The sequence below is a fragment of the Polyodon spathula genome, chromosome 3, assembly GCF_017654505.1.
Source record: "Polyodon spathula isolate WHYD16114869_AA chromosome 3, ASM1765450v1, whole genome shotgun sequence".
Classification (NCBI taxonomy): Eukaryota; Metazoa; Chordata; class Actinopteri; order Acipenseriformes; family Polyodontidae; genus Polyodon; species Polyodon spathula.
Genome location: NC_054536.1, coordinates 28,318,748 through 28,341,749, shown reverse-complemented (window position 1 = coordinate 28,341,749; position 23,002 = coordinate 28,318,748). Strand labels below are relative to the sequence as shown.

The 23,002-nt window shown below is 37.3% G+C and overlaps 1 protein-coding gene and 1 pseudogene across 4 annotated transcripts in view; one reads left to right on the top strand and one right to left on the bottom strand.

Annotated features, from left to right (window-relative positions):
• LOC121312945 (golgin subfamily A member 4-like) overlaps positions 1–12,578 on the bottom strand; it is an 80,067-nt gene extending 67,489 nt beyond the window's left edge. For 2 of the 4 annotated variants that reach the window (XM_041244927.1, XM_041244929.1), the window contains exons 1-4: positions 12,378–12,578; positions 10,177–10,194; positions 9,675–9,776; positions 1,714–1,815 (exon numbers count right to left, since the gene is read on the bottom strand). In XM_041244927.1, coding sequence (XP_041100861.1) covers positions 1,714–1,815; positions 9,675–9,776; positions 10,177–10,194; positions 12,378–12,455 — 300 coding nt within the window. In that variant the 5' untranslated portion in view covers positions 12,456–12,578. The remainder of the gene's footprint in view (positions 1–1,713; positions 1,816–9,674; positions 9,777–10,176; positions 10,195–12,377) is intronic. The other 2 variants (XM_041244930.1, XM_041244928.1) reach the window with 2 other exon arrangements.
• A 1,199-nt stretch (positions 12,579–13,777) lies between these two features.
• Positions 13,778–23,002, top strand: part of LOC121312944 — a 69,815-nt pseudogene continuing 60,590 nt past the window's right edge.

The following is a 23,002-nucleotide window of genomic DNA, read 5'->3' as shown; positions in this document are numbered from 1 at the left end:
AGTATTTAGTGTATAAGTGTTTGGAAGCAGGAACGAGAGTATTTGTATATGCCTATTTTGTACTTTGATGTTGCTATTCACATAGAACACCCAGAATGTGTACTTTTGTGTTTGTAAACATGTCTGAATCTGTTCATTTTACAGAATGTATTAAGGATTTATTCTCTGTTTTTAATAAATACATAAAAATAAAAAAAATTAAAACATTAATTGTTATTTTTGCATAAATTTAATCATCCAGAGCACTCGTACTTTCAGTTTAGGGCTGTTTCGGTATATCCCTTACAAAAAAGTAATATAGGCTACTGCAAGTAGTTATGGCCCTACTGGTACTTTATTTCTTATTTTGGCACACTTGCAATACTACTTTTGGGAACATTTTTGCAACTGATGGATGGATGGATGGATTTGTGTGTGTGTGTGTGTGTGTGTGTGTGTGTGTGTGTGTGTGTGTGTGTGTAATTTTATTTATATATTACACACAAATCCATCCAAAAATAATAATAATTCTTAAATAGGAGTAATCTCCTCATTAATTGATAGGCATAATATTTTCATTGTTATTTTATACATTACCGAAGCACGAAAGGTGAAATATTTGTGGGGGTTTAAGTTTTATGTTTAAAACACTCACACGAATATACTTTATTAAACCACCATAAATAATTCATCTTTCGTACTTCGTCTAGATCCTGTTTGTTAAACTGTTGAAAATAAATTAATAACCGACCATTGTGTCATTTTTTTTTTTTTTTGCATGGGGAAGGTTTTTGCGGGTGAGAGTGGGATAAAAATCCAAGAAAAAAATGCTGGAGTGGGAGTGGGTTTTGCGAGGCAGGACGGGAGCGCTATTAAAAAAAAAAAAAAATTCCATGCAGGGCTCTGGTACCATGTGCAATTCTGTACTAGGGAAACAGTAATTTCAAACTTCAACTACATATGTATGTATTTTTTTTTTTTTATGTATTTTTTTGTCCCTTTACAAGAAAATACATTCAAAGTACACTTTAAAAAACAACCTTGAATATCAATAAATAAATAAATAAATAAAAAGATTCTCAGGTTGGGGTTACTTATCATGACCTTATGGACAGTAGTTATTTAAAGAGCTGACACAAAATGTTTAACAACCATTGGTAATGGTGTGAAGCTTTTATTAATTTGATAGATGACATGGAGGGCCAAAGGACACCATTAGTAGAATTACAGTATACGGGCAGCCAGTCATTGGTTCAAATATAAACATGACTTATAAGTGAAAAACCATGAAAAAAATGTATTTCCCCAAGGCCAGCCTTTGTACAAGTCCTCGGCTCTGCCCATTTCTGTCTGGAAGCTCTGTGGTAAACAAACACGCTTCTGAGTAATGGAAAGCCAGAGGGGATTAAACTGAATACTTCAATGGGACAGGAGCGCACAGGGGTGGGGATGCAAATATACTGAGGGCACATAGGAAGACATTCATTCACCTAGAAAAATACACACAAAAAAAATGTAATACAGTACAAACAGCAAACTGCAAAAAAGCACACAAGCCAAAAGGTATCACAAAGTGGAACCTAGGGTTTAGTGCGGGGTTAGCGGGGTGAGATGCCTTTGTGTCAGAGAAACAGATATAGAGAGAGCAGGTTGCAAGCAGTAAGTCTTTTACTTTTTTCTACAAGGGCTCTCCTACCCTGTAAAAAGCATCGCTGGAGGGGTGGGAGCACTCACCGCACTGGCAATCTGAGCTGCTTTAGGTCGTTTGGTACGGTCCAGAGCAAAGATAGTATATTCAGAGAGAAAAGCGGGCTCTGCTATCATCCCGGCTAGCAGCTGTCTCAGTCAGTGCAATAAGCAGGGGGGAGAGGGAAACAAAGAGCAATGAGAAAAAAAAAAATGAAAACATACAACCCTCAACGGCTGATCAGATAGGATGCCTGAGAAATGAAACAAAAGATAAACCAATGGAGACCCAACAGTACCTCCCTGGGCAAGCTTTTTCTTCTCACAGTCTCCAAAGTTGTGAAGGGATGTAAGTGCTCCTCCTTTACAAAGCTGTAGTCTGGAGCTAGTTAAAAAACTGTGCTATTTGTGTTCCTCCTTTAAGAGAATGAAAGTGCAAGTGGCAGTGGAATGGGGGCCGTGATTATACTACATTATAAGTGGTTCTGCAGCAAAAAGGGCAGCTTCAGAGCACTGTACTAAAGTGGAAAGAAGCATTTTCTACTTTTTGCCGCCAGTGATGCACAAGATTGTAATATAATATTCATGAAAAAGAGGAGACGATTATCTGTTCAGGGATAACAAGATATTTAGTATTTACTACTCTCATGCAACACCTGAAGAAATTCTTTGCATATTGGAAGGAAACTTGCTAAAAAGGGTCTAACAGACAAATAATTTAGCAGCCAAGTAGTTTTTGGTTCAGGAAATGAAAGAGGACCTTTTTGTGTCATTTTTTGTCAAGTAAGGAGAAGGAAATGTGATCCTGTCCTGAACTATAGCTGTGTGGTACTGTATCTGGGGCAGGTTTGTCTGAAATGGAGAAGATGTTCCACTGCGACCGCCCTTCAGGATGTGTGTGATATGATAAAAATGTCTTTGCAATGAGACAGAGAAAAGGTGAGGCCAAAAACAAAAAAACAGGCTTAAACAAAACAGAAACCGTGATGGTAGAGTAGATGGGGCCAAAAGAAATCTGCAGAAATCATGAAACTCAGAACTAATTGACTATACTACTGCATTTGAATTAACTTTAAAAAAAAAAAAAAAAAAAAAAAAAGTCTAATCAGTACTTAAATAAATAAACAAATAAATAACCAATTAGTTGAAAATTTTTAATAATTTGCGTTTTTCTTTCCTAATATTTGTATTGAATCTTATAAAAAGACTTCAAGAAGAGTTTCTGAAGACTTCTAGTGGCCTTGCAATGAGAGCTGTAGAACGAAGAACCCCCCTGCTGTGGAAATAATTAATACCCGTAATACTTTCAAATGCTTTTGGGTTAATACAGCACAGTCCTGGGATACCAAAGTGTAATACCATTGGTAACTAGCCTGTAAAACATTGGATGAGTTCAGTCTGCCCCCAACTCTTACGCACTAACAAAGGTTGCAGTTAAAGTACAGTGTTATCACATGTAATCATTTGTATTAAATTTAATCTTTAAGAGCTGGTTGCACAGATCCCAAAGACCACTTAGTGGACTACCTAACATAATGTAACACAATTTAGTTCAGGTTTAGTGCTAATCAGGGTTTGTGAGACCAGACCAAATAGGATGTCAATAAGCACAACAATCCAAAGTTACTTTCCAATAAAAATAATGCCTTTATAATGACAATGTTATTTGGAAGGGCACTAGAAAAAAATAAATAAAAGGAATTAAACAGCATGAATTGATCATCACATGATATTCTTAGGACAAGTCTCTCGGGGATCTCCTTTACGCAAACATGACTTGTCGGGACTCTCGGGTTTGCAGTTGTCTGTGTACCCGGGGTTCGTGTCTGTCCGTCTCAAACAGGCAGCCCCACCGCGGACTACTTATTTATTTTATTTATTTATTTATTTATAAATCATGCAGGTAATAGTGTACTGTACGAGGTGCAACCTTCAGAATGTTGGAGTGCGCATACTCTGCGTTGTAGTTCCTGCTGTGGAGAACTGGAAAACATGGATTGGATAGGACTAAAAGACTGAACCTATATGGAGTTGTGTCCCTTACTGTACGGTTGCTTATTTTGCTGAAATCCATTACATGCTTTCTTGCTGACTGCTTCCAAAGCATAAACAATTGTTTGGAAGATGTTAGTGGCTGCTGACAGAAATAAATGGCTCAGAAGTTTAATAGCTTTTTTCGCTGTCTATTTGGCTGCACTGTAATTGCAATAGTGCTAAGTTTAAGGGTCTTCTGGTTACTTGTTCATTCTTGGCATAATTAATTAGTTATGTCCTGTACCAGTAATTTATTTAAATTACCGTAGCTAGATATATAGATTAAAAGAAAAAAAAGCCGTCATTTCAATGTCCCTACTTCTAAACGATCATATTAAAAATGTTTTAAAAATGTGCTCCCCTCGGGTTAAGCTTGAGATTGATTATGTTGCTGCAGTTTTATGAAATGTAACGAACGTAGGACTTCACTTTCCACTTTCCTACAGCATGGTGTTCTGGCACGGAGAGCTGAGCATGCATAGTAGGGATGGGAATTTTAAACGTTTAAAACGTATACAATCTAAAGTGGTCAAACTGAATAATATGCTAGACGTGTAACTGGTTACGTCACAAATTTCACTAAGCACATATATATTTTTTATGTATTCATTTTAGTAATTTATTATCACTGCTGTGGTGCCAGAGTAAGGGCGGACATTATAACAAGGAAGGGGTTTGGCAATTGCCTCCAAGTGCAACATAAAGTTGGTGCAGGTTTTATTCTCAGATGATCTGGCGGGTCATTGGTGCACTCTGTGTTCATGCTGTATTTATTTGTATTTATTTTTTATATAGCACCTTTCATAGTGGACCATAATCATAAAGCGCTTTACAGAGGTAGGCTGTGAACTGTGCATTACAATAGAGTCACTTACAATAGGAGAGTGATTTAACATCTCATCTGCAGGATGGAGCATAAGCAGGAGTAAGTGGCAGGGGTGGGATTTCAACCGGTGACCTTCTAGTTACAAACCCTGGACTTTAACCACTGGACCACACTGCCTCCTGCCAAACAAAATTGCCGTACTACAAAAACACAAGCTCAATGCTTCACCATTTTAAATGAAAACATTCAGAAATTACAGTGGAAAGCGTTACTGATGCCAGTAAAAATCAAACATTCAAGTAAGCAGAAGGCTGTAGATGGCGACTGCCATTTATTTAGCCCTTACACCCCTGTGAATACACATAACACGATTTTAAAAGGGCAGGCTTTTTTTTCAATATAAATTCAGAAAAAGCATAAATGTAAATAAATTGTGTAGGCTTTAAAATTACCAGGACACTTTCACGCAAACCATTTGTTCAAAAAAAATAAACGTCTTTGAGAGCTATGTAATTTGTCAACAGCAAAGTTAATATAACAACATATTGGAATCTGTGCATTTTAGATTCTGTAACATATGTAGGCTTTTATTTATTTATTTTTATTAGTTTTGTTTTGTTCTTTGAATATAACATAATTTGTTTAGTTTATTCACTTTGTGCCCACAGGGCCAGCACAGGTACATTGTAGGTAAGTCTTTTGCAATGTTAAAACGTTACTTGTTTATTTAGGGTTTCTTTGCTTAGGAAATACTAACCAGGGCTGTCAGTATACATCAGAATATAATATGAAAGAGTGTGTGTATATAGATATAGTTTAAACGCTGACACCTGCATTTAAATGTTTATAAAAATGTACCAAAAGCACATCCTAAGGCATAGTTTGCAATATTGAATAAGCAAGTTAGTTAGTTTGGGGAACTCAGAAAATAAGTCAGACCAAATTTTGTATTAAATTTAAAAACCTGAACTTCTAGAGCATTTGGTCTCCTTTTATATTAATATTATATTTATTTTGCTTTTGTGGGTTCTATGGCGATGCCTTTTTGTTCTTCGTTCTTGTAGACTAATTTTGGTTGACTCTTGGGCTACGTACACACACAGGCTAAATGTGGTTGTGAGGTCACCTTTTGCTCTTAATACGGTTTGTATACACACACAGTTCGGTTACAAAGGGCAGGTACCGCACTAGTTAATCCTTTTCAGAGGAAGTATCAACTGTGGTTACTACTTAAGCTCGGTTAGTTAATGCGCACTAACTGTGTGTGTGTGTACTACAATAAATATGGCTAAAAAATATATATACAGTGCCTTGCAAAAGTATTCAGACCCCTGACCAATTCTCTCATATTACCAAATTACAAATGGTACATTGAAATTTCGTTCTGTTTGATATTTTATTTTTAAACACTGAAACTCAGAATCAATTATTGTAAGGTGACATTGGTTTTATGTTGGGAAATAAAAAACTGAGATATCTTGCTTGCATAAGTATTCAACCCCTGTGCTGTGGAAACTCCCAGTTTGCAACAATGAAAGAAATTGCCCTAACAAGAACACAATTACCTTGCCATTGGCCTCCACCTGTGAACCATTAAAGTTACTGCCACATTTTCTGGATAAAAACCCCACTGTTGAAGGGTCATTGGTAAGGCTGTGAATCTGAAGGAAAATGAAGACCAAAGACCAAAGAGCATTCTACAGAAGTTAGAGATAAAGTAATACAAATGCATACATTAGGGAAAGGGTACAAAATAATATCCAAGTGTTTGGATATCCCAGTGAGCACAGCTGGATCAATAATCAGGAAGTGGAAGCTGCATCACACCACCCAGGCACTGACAAGAAAAGGTCATCCCTCAAAACTCAGGGCACAAAGGAGACTTGTGAGAGAAGCCACAGAGAGGCCAACAATCACTTTGAAGGAGCTACAGAGTTCAGTGGCTGGGAGTGGAGTAATGGTTCACAGGTCAACCATATCAAGAGCTCTGCATAACACTGGCCTGTATGGGAGGGTGGCAAGAAAGAAGCCGTTACTCAAAAAGTACCATCTGAAAACACGTCTGGAGTTTGCCAGAAAGCATGAGAGTGACCCAGCTGTGATGTGGGAAAAGGTTTTGTGGTCAGATGAGACCAAGATAGAGCTTTTTGGCTAAAAGTCAAAGCGCTATGGGTGGCGCAAACCTAACACTGGCCTCAAGACACACCATCCCGACAGTGAAGTATGGTGGTGGCAGCATCATGCTGTGGGGATGCTTCTCATCAGCAGGGACTGGGCATCTTGTTACAACTGAAGGAAGAATGGATGGAGCAAAATACAGGAAAATACTGCAAGAGAATCTGCTTCAGTCTGCTGAAAAACTGAAGCTTGGGAGGAAATTCACCTTTCAGCAGGACAATGAGCCCAAGCACAAGGTCAAAGCAACATTGGAGTTGTTCAAGAACAGAAAGGTGAATGTCCTACAGTGGCCCAGTCAAAGTCCTGATCTCAATCCCATTGAGAATCTGTGGCACTATTTGAAAATTGCGGTTCACAAGCATCGTCCAACCAACCTGAACAACCTGGAGCAAATCTGCCAAGAAGAATGGGCCAAAATCACTCCGACACTGTGTGCAAAGCTGGTACATACTTACCCCAAAAGACTTAAAGCTGTTATTGCAGCGAAAGGTGGCTCTACCAAATATTAATGTGTGGGGGTCGAATACTTATGCAAGCAAGATATTAAAGTTTTTTATTTTTCTTAAAAATATTTCCCAACATAAAACCAATGTCACTTTACAATAATTGATTATGAGTTTACGTGTTTTAAAATAAAGTATCGAACAGAACGAAATTTCAACGTACCATTTGTAATTCAGTAATATGAGAGAATTGGTCAAGGGTCTGAATACTTTTGCAAGCCACTGTATGTTGAGCTAAGTTGATTTTGTAATATTGATGAATAGTAAATTCATAACAATGGTAAATAGTGCATACAAATAATATACTTTTTATTAAATCAAAGTACAGTTGTATAATATTTTGTTGTAAGAAAAACATATATATATTTTGGTTTTGCAACTTAAAACAATATGGGACAATTTGTATCCCCAAATGCCACCGTGCGACTGCAACTCATTTTTCCACCGATACCTTATCTATGTCTTTTGTCACTCCAGGAAATGTCTCAATAAATGACAAAGAGGCATATGACTCCATAGACATGCATTTTTAATCATTTGGAAACCACTCAAGTTGTTCCCCTCCAGCCTTCTGGTCTGAAGAGCATCCAAATGTTTCGATCTAGCATCATTGTAATGCAGATGATTGCCAATGTATTGAGCAGTGCAGAAAAAGCAAAACAGTCTCTGCTGGTTTCGCAGAAAAGTGCATATCTGTGCTTGACGAGCATCTCAATCGATTACGTACAGTACTTTCTTCCAAAAGCATAAACAAAAGCACAACCTCCATGTTCTCTCACAAAACCTCACGATTGTAATGTAATGATGGACTGAGTTCAGTGGTTTGTTTAAACAGGGAGTGCACTCACTTCAGTAAGGAAAGGTATGTGTGTGTGTACTACAAACAACCGCAGCATGTGCCACTTGTAAATACAGTTGTCGAGCAAACAGCAGTGTGTGTGTACATAGCCTTATTGTTACAACTGATAAAACTTTAATAAATTAAGAAAAAAATGAATTTGATTTACCATAACATTAAGACTTTGTACTTTATTGGGACCCCAAAATTTCCTCTGGGACCTTCAGTTTGTTTGGTTGAGAGTCCTGAACCCTCAATGGGAAAAGGTTTTGGAGAGCCCTGTTGGATCTGCTTGAGGCAATATAGTATAACAAAAATGTACATGTGTCAATCACATAAAAAAAGACAAAAAATATTGTCTGGTTCTGCCCTGTTTCTGTAAGCATTAGAGGAATATCAACTACAAGTTTTATTCTAAACCATTTTTTGGAGTACCCCCAGTTTTCACACACCCATCTACAAGAACATGTTAGTCTACAGAAGATGGTATATTCAGTGCCGTCAAATATACCACACTGGAAAGGAAGAATTGGATGAAAAGGGATATTACTATTCATGCCTATCTGGTGGCAGTGCAGGGCACTTGACTGGGGTAAGATTTAAGCAGTGACTTTTTAGCTTCCTGTCCAGCAGCATCAATCTGAAAGAATATTACCAGAACTGGAGTGATGTTGCATTGCCAACGACACATATCAATGCTGAAAAAACAGAACAGTATCTCTGTTGTAAATCACTGTTATAAAAGCAGATATTGTACTATACAAAGTCGCCTGAAGAATACCAATTCAATCATAATATACAGTACTGTTTTTATAAGACTCTTGTATTGAATGTATAGTATCTTGATAGACTGTACTGCACTATTGTAATATTATATATATATATATATATATATATATATATATATATATATATATATATATATATATATATATATATATATATATAGATAGATAGATAGATAAAAAAGAAAAATACAAACACATCTCCAGATTCCCACTCTGAATAGGACAACAGCTTAATAAATAAATTGAAATGCATGCTACTCGACTCGTTCTGAATAATCCATAACAATTGCATTTCTCTGCTGAGCAAAGCTGAAACTTTCATGACAAACATTAAACAGATTTGTAAAAAGTCTGACAAATCTCCCTGTTAATGGTCTTTAAACAACAGTGTTGACAGATTTTGTTTTGTGCTTTAAAAGGGCAACTATGAAATACCAGTTATCTTAACTAATGTTTTCTTCTTCTAGTTTATATCACTGAAATAGAAAAATCACACAAAATCAATCTAGGCAATATTAGTGAAAATAACCGAGATTTCAACTCACAGCATGTTGCCCCTATGATTATATCACCTCTGCCATTTACATTCATTGCCATTCACTTCTAAAGGGTCCAGAGGGACAGTAGCTTTTCACCAAAATGAATGACTGTTTTGTCTAAAGAGTGAAAGCAACACAACACTGGAGTCCTAGACCTTAAAAAACAATTAGTGCAGCTTGTTATTTCTATAAAACAATTATCAGCCTCTCTCCCTGCGAATGGTATGTCAAACTGGAATGTTAACATACTATATCCCATTGTGAACTTCTGAAACAAATAGGACAAAAACACAAGGAACTCACCTCTCTATCATCTGGAGTGATTGTGCTTTCATCCTGCCGGTTAGACAGGGACGAGGATCGGCTTCTGTTACCTATAGGCGGGGTTGTGGACTTAGAAGTGGTCTATAAGGAGAGAAGAGGGTAGGGAAACTTAACAAAAAATGTCAGTGAGCAAGGGTCCTATTCAAATGCAGATAACCCCAGTATCTCAACGCTTCTCTTAGATTACGGGTCATCAGAATTGCAAACGGTCACAGCGCCATTCTGAATTAAGAACAGGTTAGCAATATTTATGGATTTCCAGTCAAACAGTATGTTGCTTGTTTCTAACTGTGGTCACAACCGATTCTGTGCTTAATCCACAAAATTAATCAAAAAGAATAAGAACACAGCAGAGACTGAATTAGTTATATGTACTGTGAAATCTTACAAAAGCCCTTTCTCACCCAGTGTTTATACTGTACAGTTAAACATGCATAAATGCATTCACTGCATGCAATTTAGTTGTGAAAAACATACTCACAAAAAATGTATCCCTGATCTGGCCAAAGAATTGAAACAAACAATGTTAGTACAAGTCCTGGATTTTTGTATTTGTTGTTTTATACAGTTTCTGGTACTGGCCATGAAGCCAGCCAGAATCCATAAAAGCTTTTATACAGAAGTGATGGACAAGTGAAAACTGTAGTGCTAAGGGAATTTCATCAGCTGAAGTACAGAGAGCAGCTCACAATGATAGAGCCGGCTGCTTTGTGTGCTCTAATTGTAGTCCATGGGGAAGAATCTTCTTGGCACAGCCTGGCAATTTGCTATAATTTATTAAAGCCTGCACTCTATGTTTTTACCAGATGGTGCATTAACTGTTCTCAAGGCTTTCTCTTTTATAAACTGCTTTTAATTGGTACTGTACTATATGCAGTGAATATAGATATTTCAATAGTATTTTATAAATTCCTATAATGTGTAGTAGGAGTTTCACATTCAGTTGAAAATACACACAGAGTTGTGTATGGGGCTCAAGCAGGCCCTTTATACAAAGATATAAAGAAAGAGAAAAGTATTGTATTTATTTTGCCCAGTTCAACTGCACATTTAACCACTTGCAAAAACGTAGGGTTGTACATCTATTAAAAGATTAAACAGTAGTTTTCACATACAATACATTGGTGTACACTGTCAAACGATATAATGCATTATTAATGCATATTGGAAAATGTAAGGCACATTTCTGTAAACTGTAAAACAATAAATAATTAAATACAAAATTAAGAGAATTCTATTTTCAATTTCAGTTTTAAACTGAGCAAAGACAAAAGCTGCAGAATGAATATGCACTTACAAACAGTAACAACCCAGCACGTGGACAATAATTCCTACAAGGTCATTGCGGTGCAAATCTAATTTATTCTTGGGAATGTGAAAAAAAAATATGATCTATTATAAATGTATTTCCAGTTTACACATACAATACCATCACTGATAAAGAATTACCAGAAACTACTGCTTTATATACAGATCTCCTCGAGCTCCAGTAGTACTGACCATCTCGGATGAAATTATAAATGTGCTGACTGTATATTCAATTCAGAAAAACAGTCATATTAAGATAAATCGATCAGACAAAGTTCATATGAGAAAAAAAATTCTAAAAGTCTGTAAAAGTCAAGTAGGCTACGACTCCAACATGCTCTTATTTTACCGATGCAAATATTATATATAGACACACACACACACACACATCGAAGGCTTGTGGAATAACTTACGTTGTAAAAGTGTGCTGGGAACGTAATTGTTGTATGTAAGGTCAGGGAGAACACAACTGGGTTGTTTCATAGAGAACACATTTTAACTCAGTTTACAAAAACCTTGTTTAGTTATACATGCGCATCTTGAGAAAACATATATAATTGTCGTAGTCGCCCACCCCACCCCCTTTTGAACAATACATGCTCAAGTGGCAGACTTCACAGACTTTCAATGCAGTACTTAATGAACATGATTTGATGTTACGCCAGTCACTCACAAGCTAACCCACAATCAGTGGCGTGCACAACAAGCAAACCCTGAAGACACTTGATTAGAATATCAGTGATGTATTTCGCTCAACCAATAGGATCTGTCGTGTCACTTGTGCACTCATGAGCCAAAGCCTGTCAAATCCTTAATGCAATACCCCTTACTTTCACAGCTTTTAATCATATTACAAGTTTTGAAACGTGACCAACTTTCAAATCAAACGAATCCGCCATATTCACTGTCAAAAATGGTACTGTTTAATTAAACAAAACAATATCATTCTGTATTAGAGCCACTTCTTTAAGACTGCGAGGAAATTACACGGTTGAAGTACGACTAAATTGGACCTTGTACTATGACGATTGCTAACAAGTAAAAAATAACTTAAAAAAAAAAACATAAACACTGTATATCGAATTCTCACATTATCGTTAACATTCGTTGGGTTTATAACTAATGCAACATACTATATTGGAAATCCTTCAATCTCCCCACATTATTACTAGTCTCTAAACCTTTACTTGCTGTACAACTGAGACCCGGGAATAAATGCTGAACATACGACGAACATCTTAACAGCTGGTGAAACAAACGTGTGTTTATCGTATTAGTTAATGCTGTATTTAATGCGGTTTAGTTACTGATGACAAATCGGTTTTTCATCCCTGACAGAACCAGCAATCAACACAAAAGTAAACTCTGTCGTACCTGGGCCTGCTGTTGCGGCTTCACGTTCTTCTGTGGCGACTGCTCCTCGTTAATTTTCTTTTTGAGTTTCTTAAACATATTTGTATGCTGTGATTGCTGTGCAGACCAAAATTATGTATACAATTATAAATGCTGATTTTCTAATAATCCGTGCCTCTGGCTTCCTGCTCGCTGTCTTTCAACCCCAGCAGATGAACGCTGACTGCGCATGTGCAGCGACGTGGAGCAATGCCTGCAATAAATAATACGGCAGTTGAAGAGGGACAGTAAAGCAGTTCACGCACGCTCGGTGAGAAGCAGATTACAGTGAATTTATATATACCTCCGAAGACAGTCCTTTACCATGCGTTCTTGTAACGACTTTCGTAAAGAATAATGTAATGTCTACGAATGAAAGACTTCATAGTTATACTGCTGTAAAGTATACTATGGGACTCGAACACATAATGTGTAGAATTGATTCAGTGTTCTCGATCAGTTCCTCCAACAAAACTGCAACGAGCCAGTGATTCAAAATCAGGTTTCAGTGCAATGCTTCCCTTTATGATTTTTTTGTGATTGAAAACAATTTGAAGGTGATCTCTGAATGTGACTTTTTGAACAGTGCCCAATGGGGGTAGTCTGAAAGGGGAGTAGTTTGCCTAGTTTTTGAGTGCTTATTGCACCAGTACGCAGGACGTTAGAAATGTTTATGATCTGGAAGCAAAACCGAATATGTACAATAAGAACAGGGTGGTTCAAAAGACACTTGAGAAGTGGGAAATGTATGCTGTAACAACTACGTCTGTACACCTTAGGTAGAACCAACCTCAATCATATAGGAGCGCCGTGTCTGCCACTTTGTGTTCAGACGACATAGTTTGAAACGTCCTCGAACCTTTGTCCCATAAAAGACTAGAACAATAATGGTATTTTTTATTATTTGTATGTCCTTTATAGTTTAGTTTATTGGCGGGGGGGACGGGGGGAGGGAGACACCCCATCTGAAAAAGCATCTTCTAGTCAGACTACACTGTGTTCCTCTGTAAACATATATTTTACCGGAAGGGGTCGCCTACACAAGCTTTGGCAGGTTTAGAACTGTAACAAAACACTGGACAGACAGAGTACGTATTTTACCATTTAAATGGTACATTTTTGGTCGATATTAAATACACACAAAAAAAAAAAACCAACATAAAATTAACACAGCACATACACTCTTTCCATGTTCTATATATATATATATATATATAGTTCCAGTAGAAAATATACTATGGCAGCAGATTTATTATTGGCGTTTCTTACCAGTAGCAGACATTCTGCCAATAAGAAACACTGATAGAGTGCTGTCAGTAGTGTAACACTACGGCTAAAGGCTTAAGATTGTGACAATTAAATGATCAACGAAAGCTCAGTGGTGTTAAGAGGAGAATGACAAGATCCTTTTGCCAAATTTTGCCGTTGTCTCCACCCCAGCGGCACACATCCGGGGACTGTGGCGTTACAGGGTCACCCCAGAGAAGCTGGCGAACTAGGAAGACAAGCAGTCTGCAGGAGCCAGAGCGGCATACTGACAGAAAGAGAAACTATTCGCTCAGACACAACCGTGGAGACGGAAAATACTGGAACAGCGTTAAGAAAGCCATTAACGGTACCGCACACAAAGTAACAGAAGCTTGAGGGAAAAGACCGCAAGGTTGCTGAATTTCTATATGAACACGGACGGGGAATCGGCTGTCAGGTTGTGCTGTCACACTGGAAACTGAGGTTACTGCACATTAAGGGTCTGGCCTTATTTCCAAATTGGAGTCACTTATATCACTGGGTGGCGGAGGACTGAATCAACCGCATTGGACTCTAAAGAAGGTAATTGTTTGCGAATAATAATAATAATAATAATAATAATAATAATAATAATAATAATGAATACGATACATTTTTTCTCTGGTAAGAAAAAACTGACAAACACGAATTCATTAACTTGTGTTATGTGGTTCCCGCTGCGCCAAAACTACAGGAGTGTCAAGGGAAACAATTGCATTACAGCAGTATCTCCTTTTATTTAGGTAGGTTACTGTTTCTAAAGTACAAATGGTTGGTTATTTTGAGTCATTAAGCGAGATCTTAGTTTTCTGTAAACTTGGGATCTGTGGTTTGGTTTAGAATGTTAAACTTGTGTGATTCAACAGAAATGTCAAGCCATGGTTATGTCAGTAACTCCCTAGTTAATATTAAGCAGATAAGGTTATGTTAAATCATAGTGGTTTCGTCTGATGGGCTAACTCTGAAAACACAAAAAATAACTTATACCATGTCTAGTCTCTGTTTTGTCTAGGTAATGTAATCAACACATTTCAGTCACAATGCTTTTTTTGGGGAAAGATTGCTCTTCATTAAAACATGTTGACTCATTACATTAACGCTGGCTCAAGGTCTGAAACCGTTTGCTGCAAGAAGACGTACCTATGTGCAACTGCAGTGGTTTGATGCAGGCCTACTCTTCTAAAGTCGTTAAAAACTGGATTGTTTTTACATTTGGTACATACAGTATCCCTGGCAAATAGATTTTATGATTATGTTTAATACGCTTTCGGCTAGGAAAGTTGTTATCATTTTCTAGTACTGAAATGCACTTTCAACTCTGTCGAAACACCCTGAAGAGATCAATTGTAGAATATTTTAAGGAGGATATAAAAAATATTAATTAAAAATAGACTTAATTATATACTATAATTCACAACTGCCTTGTACAGTTTTAATATAAATCTACTTAAGTTGTAGTGAGTTTAACATGTTTACACCGAATCTTACATAAGAATGTTAGGATTAAAACGCAGAACACGGGCACCTTTCAGTTCATGTGCAGTAGGTGTGCCTGCCTGGAAAATAAAAAGTGCTGTATACACAGATGTAAGGATTATGACATTTTTCCAAATTTTTTTTTTGTTTGTTTGTTTTTAGCTATTTGCAAGATTTTGTTTAAAGTAAACAAACAACAAAACATGAGTTATAATTATAGGACAAAGTGTTTCTGACACAAGTGATTAAGTTCATGTTTGTTTCTTTGACACATTTTATAAATTTCTATAAAAAGATAATAAATAAAACAGATTATGCTGTAAATAAGAGTGCTTCTCCCACTACTTTGCTTAGAAGGTAACTTGGTGGAATACTACCAGGTTTATTTTGTAACATGGTACTACTGGAAACATGCATGTTTTCCAACCTAATTGAATATCTGTTTGAAAAATGAAAGAATATTTTAACATGAAAAGAACCCAAACTATTTTCATTCAAGCACCTATAAAGTTAAGCCTTCTTTGACTAGATATCTATGATTTAGAAAAATAAATGTATTTGTTATATCTTATAGAGGTGTTTTCTATTGTTGCCTACAGTAAATTGGTATACAACTATGCCAGTTTAAGTGACAGGATAACAGTTCCTCATTCCAGCTTTGCAACTGTCTCTATCTTAAGATAATACTGTGTAATAGGCTTTAGTAGCAACCTGGGCAGCATGGTGGCGGGGTGGTTAGCGCTGCTACCTCACAGCGCCAGGGTCCTGGGTTTAATTCCAGCCTAAGGGTAAACCTAGGGGTTTTCTCCAGGTACTCTGGTTTCCTCCCAATGTCCAAAGACATGCTGTTCAGGTTGATTGGTCATTCTCATTCTAAATTGCCTAAATTGCCCTCTGTTTGTGTGTGGTGCCCTGCAACAGACTGGCATCCCATTCAGGGTGTAGTCCTGCCTTGCACCCTGTGTCTGCCAGGTTAGGCACTGCCTCACCGTGACCATGTAAAGTATTAAGTGGTTAATGATAATGGATGGATTTAGTAGCAACCTTCAGCACTCGCCAGTCACAAAATCCAGATGTCAGTTTGAAAAAGGTCTGATCACAGTCTCTCTGCTAGCAGGCTTTACTTACACTTGGTATAAGTTAACAGATCAATCCTGCCTTATCCTGCCACATTTATTCTTGTGTGCATGTAACAATGGGATTGTGTTTGAAATAATCATGGATTTCTTTTTTTTTATTTAGTAGTCGCCGTTTTTTCTCCCAATTTGAAATGCCCCATTGAATTTAGGCTCAGTCCACTGCTACCACCCGCGCTGACTCGGGAGCGGCGAAGACGAACACACGCTGTCCTCTGAAGCATGTGCCATCAGCAGGCCTCTTCTTTTCACTCTGCAGGCCTGCCATGCAGCCAGCCCAGACTACAATGCTAGAGGACAGTGCAGCTCTGGGCAGCTTACAGGCAAGCCTGCAGGCATCCTGCCAGTCTACAAGGGTCGCTGGTGCGTGGTGAGCTGAGGACACCCTGGCTGACCTAAGCCCTCCCTCCCCGGGCGGTGCTCATCCAAGCTATAGGGCACATTCTGCACTCCACGCGGAGTGCCTTTACCGGATCCGCCACTCAAGCCCCCAGTCATGGATTTCTAAGACACAGAGCATTAACCTGTGTGTAAAATTGAAAGTGTCAGTGACAGTGTCCTGTAATACAGAAGTAGCTGTAATAAGGTACACAAAGAAGTTCCTAATTAACCTCATGAGTAGAGTCTCGTGTTTTTCGCAAATACAAAATAAAACTGAATGTAACATATAAAACAAAATGCAAATGTAAAATGAAAAAGCATTATAAAGCAAACATAGAATGGCATTTATATACAAAAAATACTTTAGATAAATACTTGCAATAGTAGGCTCAGCTGTTACCATGGACACGGTCTGAAGGGAAACGGATGCGCTGATTAGCACTTGCGCAGATGTATAATTTGAAGCGCATAGTTTGGGAATTCAAATTGTAATAGATGAGAAGAGACGTTTGTTGTAAACTGCGCATAAAAAAATGAAACAACTGCAAATAATTTCAACATGAGGGGATGTATGCAGCTGACTTTGACAAAATAATGATGTGCAGATTTTGCAACTGTTGGCTGGAATGGGAGTTGAAAGATACTGTCGTTAAACATTAGCTGTTTATTCCTTTTGGGGAAAATATGGTTTGTTTGCTTGTATTTTGTATTACTGTCATAATTCTTTGTTTTAGTTCAAGTGGTGCAAACTTGACTTTGCACTGGAGCTAATGCTGTTTTGGTTTTGAATGGATTTGAATGAATTAATCTGCTTTGCTTTGTGTTTAAATACGGAGAAACCCCAAGCTTGTTGTATACTGCTTCAGTGCAACTGGATTTGAATACAATTCCTATCGTTTCTTGTAAAGGGTAGACTGCTGTATGTGCAATTATTATGACAGCCCCACAATAGTAGGGCAGTTTAAATCTATATTTTTCATTTGATCTTATTGTAGGACATGGGCAGTATTTACTGTAAATAGGGAGTTAATTAAAAAGTGGGGGACTGTACGTTACCATTACTGCCACTCATGAGAAATTATGGTAACTAAGTAATTTTTCTGTGCGAGGTCTGTTTGTCAAACTGTAAAAAATAAAGCAGTTTAATAAGAAATATGTATGTAGTTAAAACATGATGTATACTATACTATTATTAATATACATCTATTTGAGTTGTTTTATTAATGTGTATCTGTAATGAAACAAAATCTGTGGGGGAAAAAAAAAAGAATTTCACAGGGCTCTACTAATTTATTTGAAGCTTAAGATTAACTTTAAATTGGTTTAACTGGTGATAGATAAGTGCTTTAATATGGCCAAATTGATCAGACATGGTTTCCTGAATAGCCAGTATCATTTGTCTTTCCATGACAGTTGGTTAATAAAACCGATTTAAAATCTTTTACATATAGTATTGAATTGATTGAGTTCATTGTTATATAATATTCACTCATTTTTGTAGATTTCTTGCCTTAGTGCCAAAGCTTGCCAAAAGCTGCTACACTGTTATTATGTATTATATACTTAACAGTAATATTGGCAATAAAATCAGCACACCTTGCTTGCTGACAGAAAGTAAGTTTATTAACCTTAAAATTAATTAATTTGGTCGTTGTAAATATTTGATAAAAAGTTGATCTGATCCTGCATTTCTGTGCTTGTGTTGTATTTTGCTGATTGTTTACGTTATCCGAGGTTTCACTTAAGCGTTGTTTTAGCAAGCAATTTCCAAATGGAAAAAGTGCTTAACGGTTTAATGCCAGTGGATTTGGTTAATTTTACATTTTTTTCCCATTTACAGCTGTGACGTTTACTGGGCAAAGATTTTCTGCTTATTGCTGGACTGCAAGAAGTTGAATCAAAAGTGAACAAAGGAAATGGGGACACCTGGATCTGGAAGGAAGCGTGCTCCTATTAAAGACAGATTCTCAGCAGAGGATGAGGCCTTGGGTAGCATTGCCCGGGAGGTGAGTAGAAAACATGTTTCCTGTTCTCCTAATGTACATTTTCATAAATTAGTTTGAATGTCTCTGCATACACCCCAGTGACATTAGTTCACACATCACAAAACCAAAACGCAATTCATTACAATTGTCCTGACAGGGAAGACTCAGGTACAGTGCCAAAAGGAACCATTGATACCCAGAAAAGCGGAGTTGTGTATAACAAATCGGACATAAGAAACTCTGAATCTTTATCTTGGTTTATTATTTTACTATAAGTAATAAAGAACTCTACAGTGGAATTGTTCAATGTTTCTCTTAGAAACAAGTAGTATACCAGTATACAGAACATTTGTAGGGAAACGGATAGTAATTTTATATTTTTACAGATCACAATGCCATTTTAAGTTTGTTAGTTTTCAATTTGTGATTAAAAAACAGAGAAAGTATTGCGGTCATCAGTTTCATTGTGGTTGTGAACTTTTGCTTTTATCTGATTACCACATCTAAGGGATGATGTAAGTATAGGTGCAGTGCAATAATTGCAGATGCAAAATTCAAATTGCATTGTGGCCAGGCAATTGTTTTGCACTGCACCCTATGTAAGCTTAAGAGCCATGCAGATTACTCAGCACACACAAATAGTGATCCACAATTATGATAATAAATGTCTCAGTGAGCGCATCGGTCTATTTAGCGGCCGCAGAGTTAGGAGTACAGAGAGCAGTAGTTGCTGTATGACATTTGTGGAGCTCAAAAATACAAATCAAAAGAAAGGTCAGATGAAGAGCAGCAAAGTCCTCTTGGTGCACTGAAAAGATTTTTCTGAGAAAGCGCTGAGAGTTCTTACAGCTGAGGTCACTGCATGAAACAGAGTTGTTTGGAAAAGCTTCGGCCAACATCAATTATGCTGGTATCCTTAGAAATGATATGTATTGGCCTGCCCTTTTTAGCATGACATCCAGAAATTTGCCTCGCACTTTGGAAAAGGTGGATTGGGCTATCCCTCCAGACATTCCAACTGTGGTCTGAAAGGAACCAGCGGGTAAGAAGTGCAGAGAACACAGCACTTTTACATGTGCAGGGATAGTGGTCCCTAGATTGATGCTGGGGTCTAGCTCATCCCTCAATTCAGCTATGAGGTCAAGGATGACCTGTGGAGTGAGATGTTAACGCTTTAGCACTGCATCCCCCAGCATCCCAAACAAAGTGACCCTGGGGTTAGGGCTGCAACTAAGGGTACATTTTGACCTTTGAAGGTTCAAACTTTCAATGGTGCTAATTTTCATAATCTACTGGTGACCATAGCTACTTGTTTATATTTGATTGAAAATCCTATTATTTTACAGGTAATCCATATAAATGGAATAAAACATTCACGTGTAGTTTAAAAATACACTTCAAAAGAAACTTATTACTTTTTATATTTTGATAAAATTCACTAGATGTGATCGAAAATGACAAACTCTGTTTTAGAGCAGATGCAGTGACTTTTTATTGTGCTGATTAACAACTGACATCACGAAGATGCTGCAAAATGATCTGTTGATCTTGGGCAGGTGTGACTCTTAGTCTCCCAGTTCGTGGCCTGTCATTGACAGTGTGTGCCTGGTTATGCCATCTTGCCAGGTTTGAAATTGCTGGCTGTAAGCACCCAAGACGGTGAGCCACAATACGTTTACCACGTCCAGCCTCCAACATGCTGACTGAATGAAGGCGCTGCTCTCTTGACAAATGTGGCATTTTGTTTTTTTTTCTGTGATTTTCTTAATTGCATTTATTCAAACAATTCAACAGCTGAAATCACTTCATGTCCCGTGTCCAATCAACTGTCTCACAAATTAGGTGATTAAGTGCATATGCTTCGGTCATAGTCACTCAAGCGTGTCATGATCAAGGATGAATGATCTTGTGATTAAAAAGAAATCAAAAACATTTCGTCAATGTCCATCGCTTATATACTTTTTTTTTTTTTTTTTTTAAATAAATGTGTTATGATAGCGATAAGTTTCCTTTGATACTTTGCTTTCGAGATGGCGAATGAAGAAATTAAAGGTTTGCCTCTGGATAACACAAGCTGGAGGAGGGTGGGACAGATGGTGCTCAGTTTTTCAAAATTAAAATTATTAGTGTTAGTATATATTTTGATGTTTTAACATATTCTACTATGGCACTTCTCTTACACTGTCTTTCACACTAGGTATTCGTACATATTTTATTGAAGCACTACAACCACTATAGGCACCACTGCCACAGGGCTTTGGCATACTATACCCTGCTCATACATGGCAGTGACACCACATAGAGTTGCTACGTATAACAATTTGATAGTGGATTTTAATACAACAACTTTTGTTTACATAATATGCATTATACAAATCCAAAGGTCCAGTTTTTGCCTGTGTGCCATTTTATAGTAGAACCTAGAACCGCCATGTGGATCACTTTGACCCATACATTTTTAAACTGCTTTGTTATGAAAATGAAAGACATACTATCGGATACAATTGAAAAGTTTTATTCATGAACATCGTATGTAACATTTGCATTGCAGAAGCACCATGTTTAAATGGAAAATTAAACGTAAAAGGCTTTATTTTTAAAATGAGTGCATATACAGCACGACTACAAACAGTGAAAAATTTTGTAAAACATACATTTAAAATAGAAATGGGTATGTACATATACCTGTTTACAAAACTGTAAAACTGAAATCATTGTTTTTAACATTACATAAAAATAAAATATAACACTAATTCTGGTATGACGGCTCCATTCGTCACTCCATTGTCCTGAATGCATGACAATGCCACAAATACAGATCTCATCAACATCTATCCAAAAATACCCCCCCCCCACGTGAGTTAATTCGGCCTAAACTTGGTAGAAATACCAAAAATTATAATTTCAGAGGGGGTTAATGACCAGTGGGTGGGACTTGAAACCAAAAGTGTTTCACAAAATTTGGAAGAGTGGTCCCTAAGGTTCTTACAGCAATACTAACATTTTAGGACCCTTATCCCCTACAGGGTAGAAGGTTGGGCTGAAGTTTGAATAAAACTTGTCACTTACCCCTCATCTGGCAACTTGCCAAAAGTGAGTTAGGCGCTCCTGGTATTTTTTTCTCGAAAGCCCTATTCATTATGATGTGCTACGCGTGATGGTAGCGTCTATTGACCTGTTCACAGTAGCATTTTTATACCGGTTTCACTGTAGAACCGTACTGAAACATCTGTCCAGAGCAGGTTTCGATATGATTCAGAACAGCTTAAGTGTGGACAGGTAAACCGTCACGGTATCGATACAGTTAAGTCAATATTCTGAATCACACGCATGTCTTGCTTTACAGTTTAACTACCCCAAAAAATGCCAAAATAATCTCCACAAAATTAGTGATGATGACTATGAGGTAAAACATACTGCAGAGCAGTGCCGCTCTAAAATAAAATCCCATGTGAGGGAATATCAAAAAGCAAAACAAAAAAACATGCATTCCCAAAGCTGTGATGTAAGCCCGCTCTCTTTGCAACCTCACGCTTTTAAAGACGGCTAATTGTTTTTGCCTTTTTGTTTGTCTCATTCTTTCTTGTTTTGCTCATCTCTTAATAATGATTGAACACCAAAACACAATACTGTACATGGAAAGGACAACAACATAAATGTGGACAGGTATATCGCAACTGTATTGATACTGTACCATTGCTGAAAAGTGAGTTAGGACAGAAAGTGGTTTTGTACCAGTAAATTATATACCGAAACAAACTGTACTAGTATCATACCGATACAAGTGTGAACAGGGCTTTAGTTGAGCCCAAGGTGATTTTTCTGGTCAGGGTCATATTTTCACTTTAGGTAGACCTTTGCCAGGTCACAGCTTGATGGGGAAATTGAAGAAAAAAATAAAAGATGATTAGCATTTCTGAACTCCGTGGGCCTGAAAACCCCAGCCGAATTTTAAGACGGTCTGGCAAATGCTCTGGTTGAGTTGGTATGGAATGACCCTTTTATATGCAAAGCATTTGGTTGCCAAAATGACTACTAAAATCTGAGATACTGTGATCTTATGAACCATTCTTTGTTTCTCTTGTAGTTACAAACAATAATGTAAATTTAGCAACCACATAAACTAGGCAGAAGAAAACCAAAGACCCACACCCCAAATTCAGGCAGTGAATAAAACAACCCACTAAACAGCAATATCTCATTGGGGGCTAACAAGTAGGCCTATGTTTCACAGGCAACAGCTATTTAAGCCTACCGTATAAGGACAACTTTAGTTATATGCACAAGCTTGCAGCACAATTATGGTTTTTATAGGTTTGGATGTTTCTTTGAAAGCTTGTGA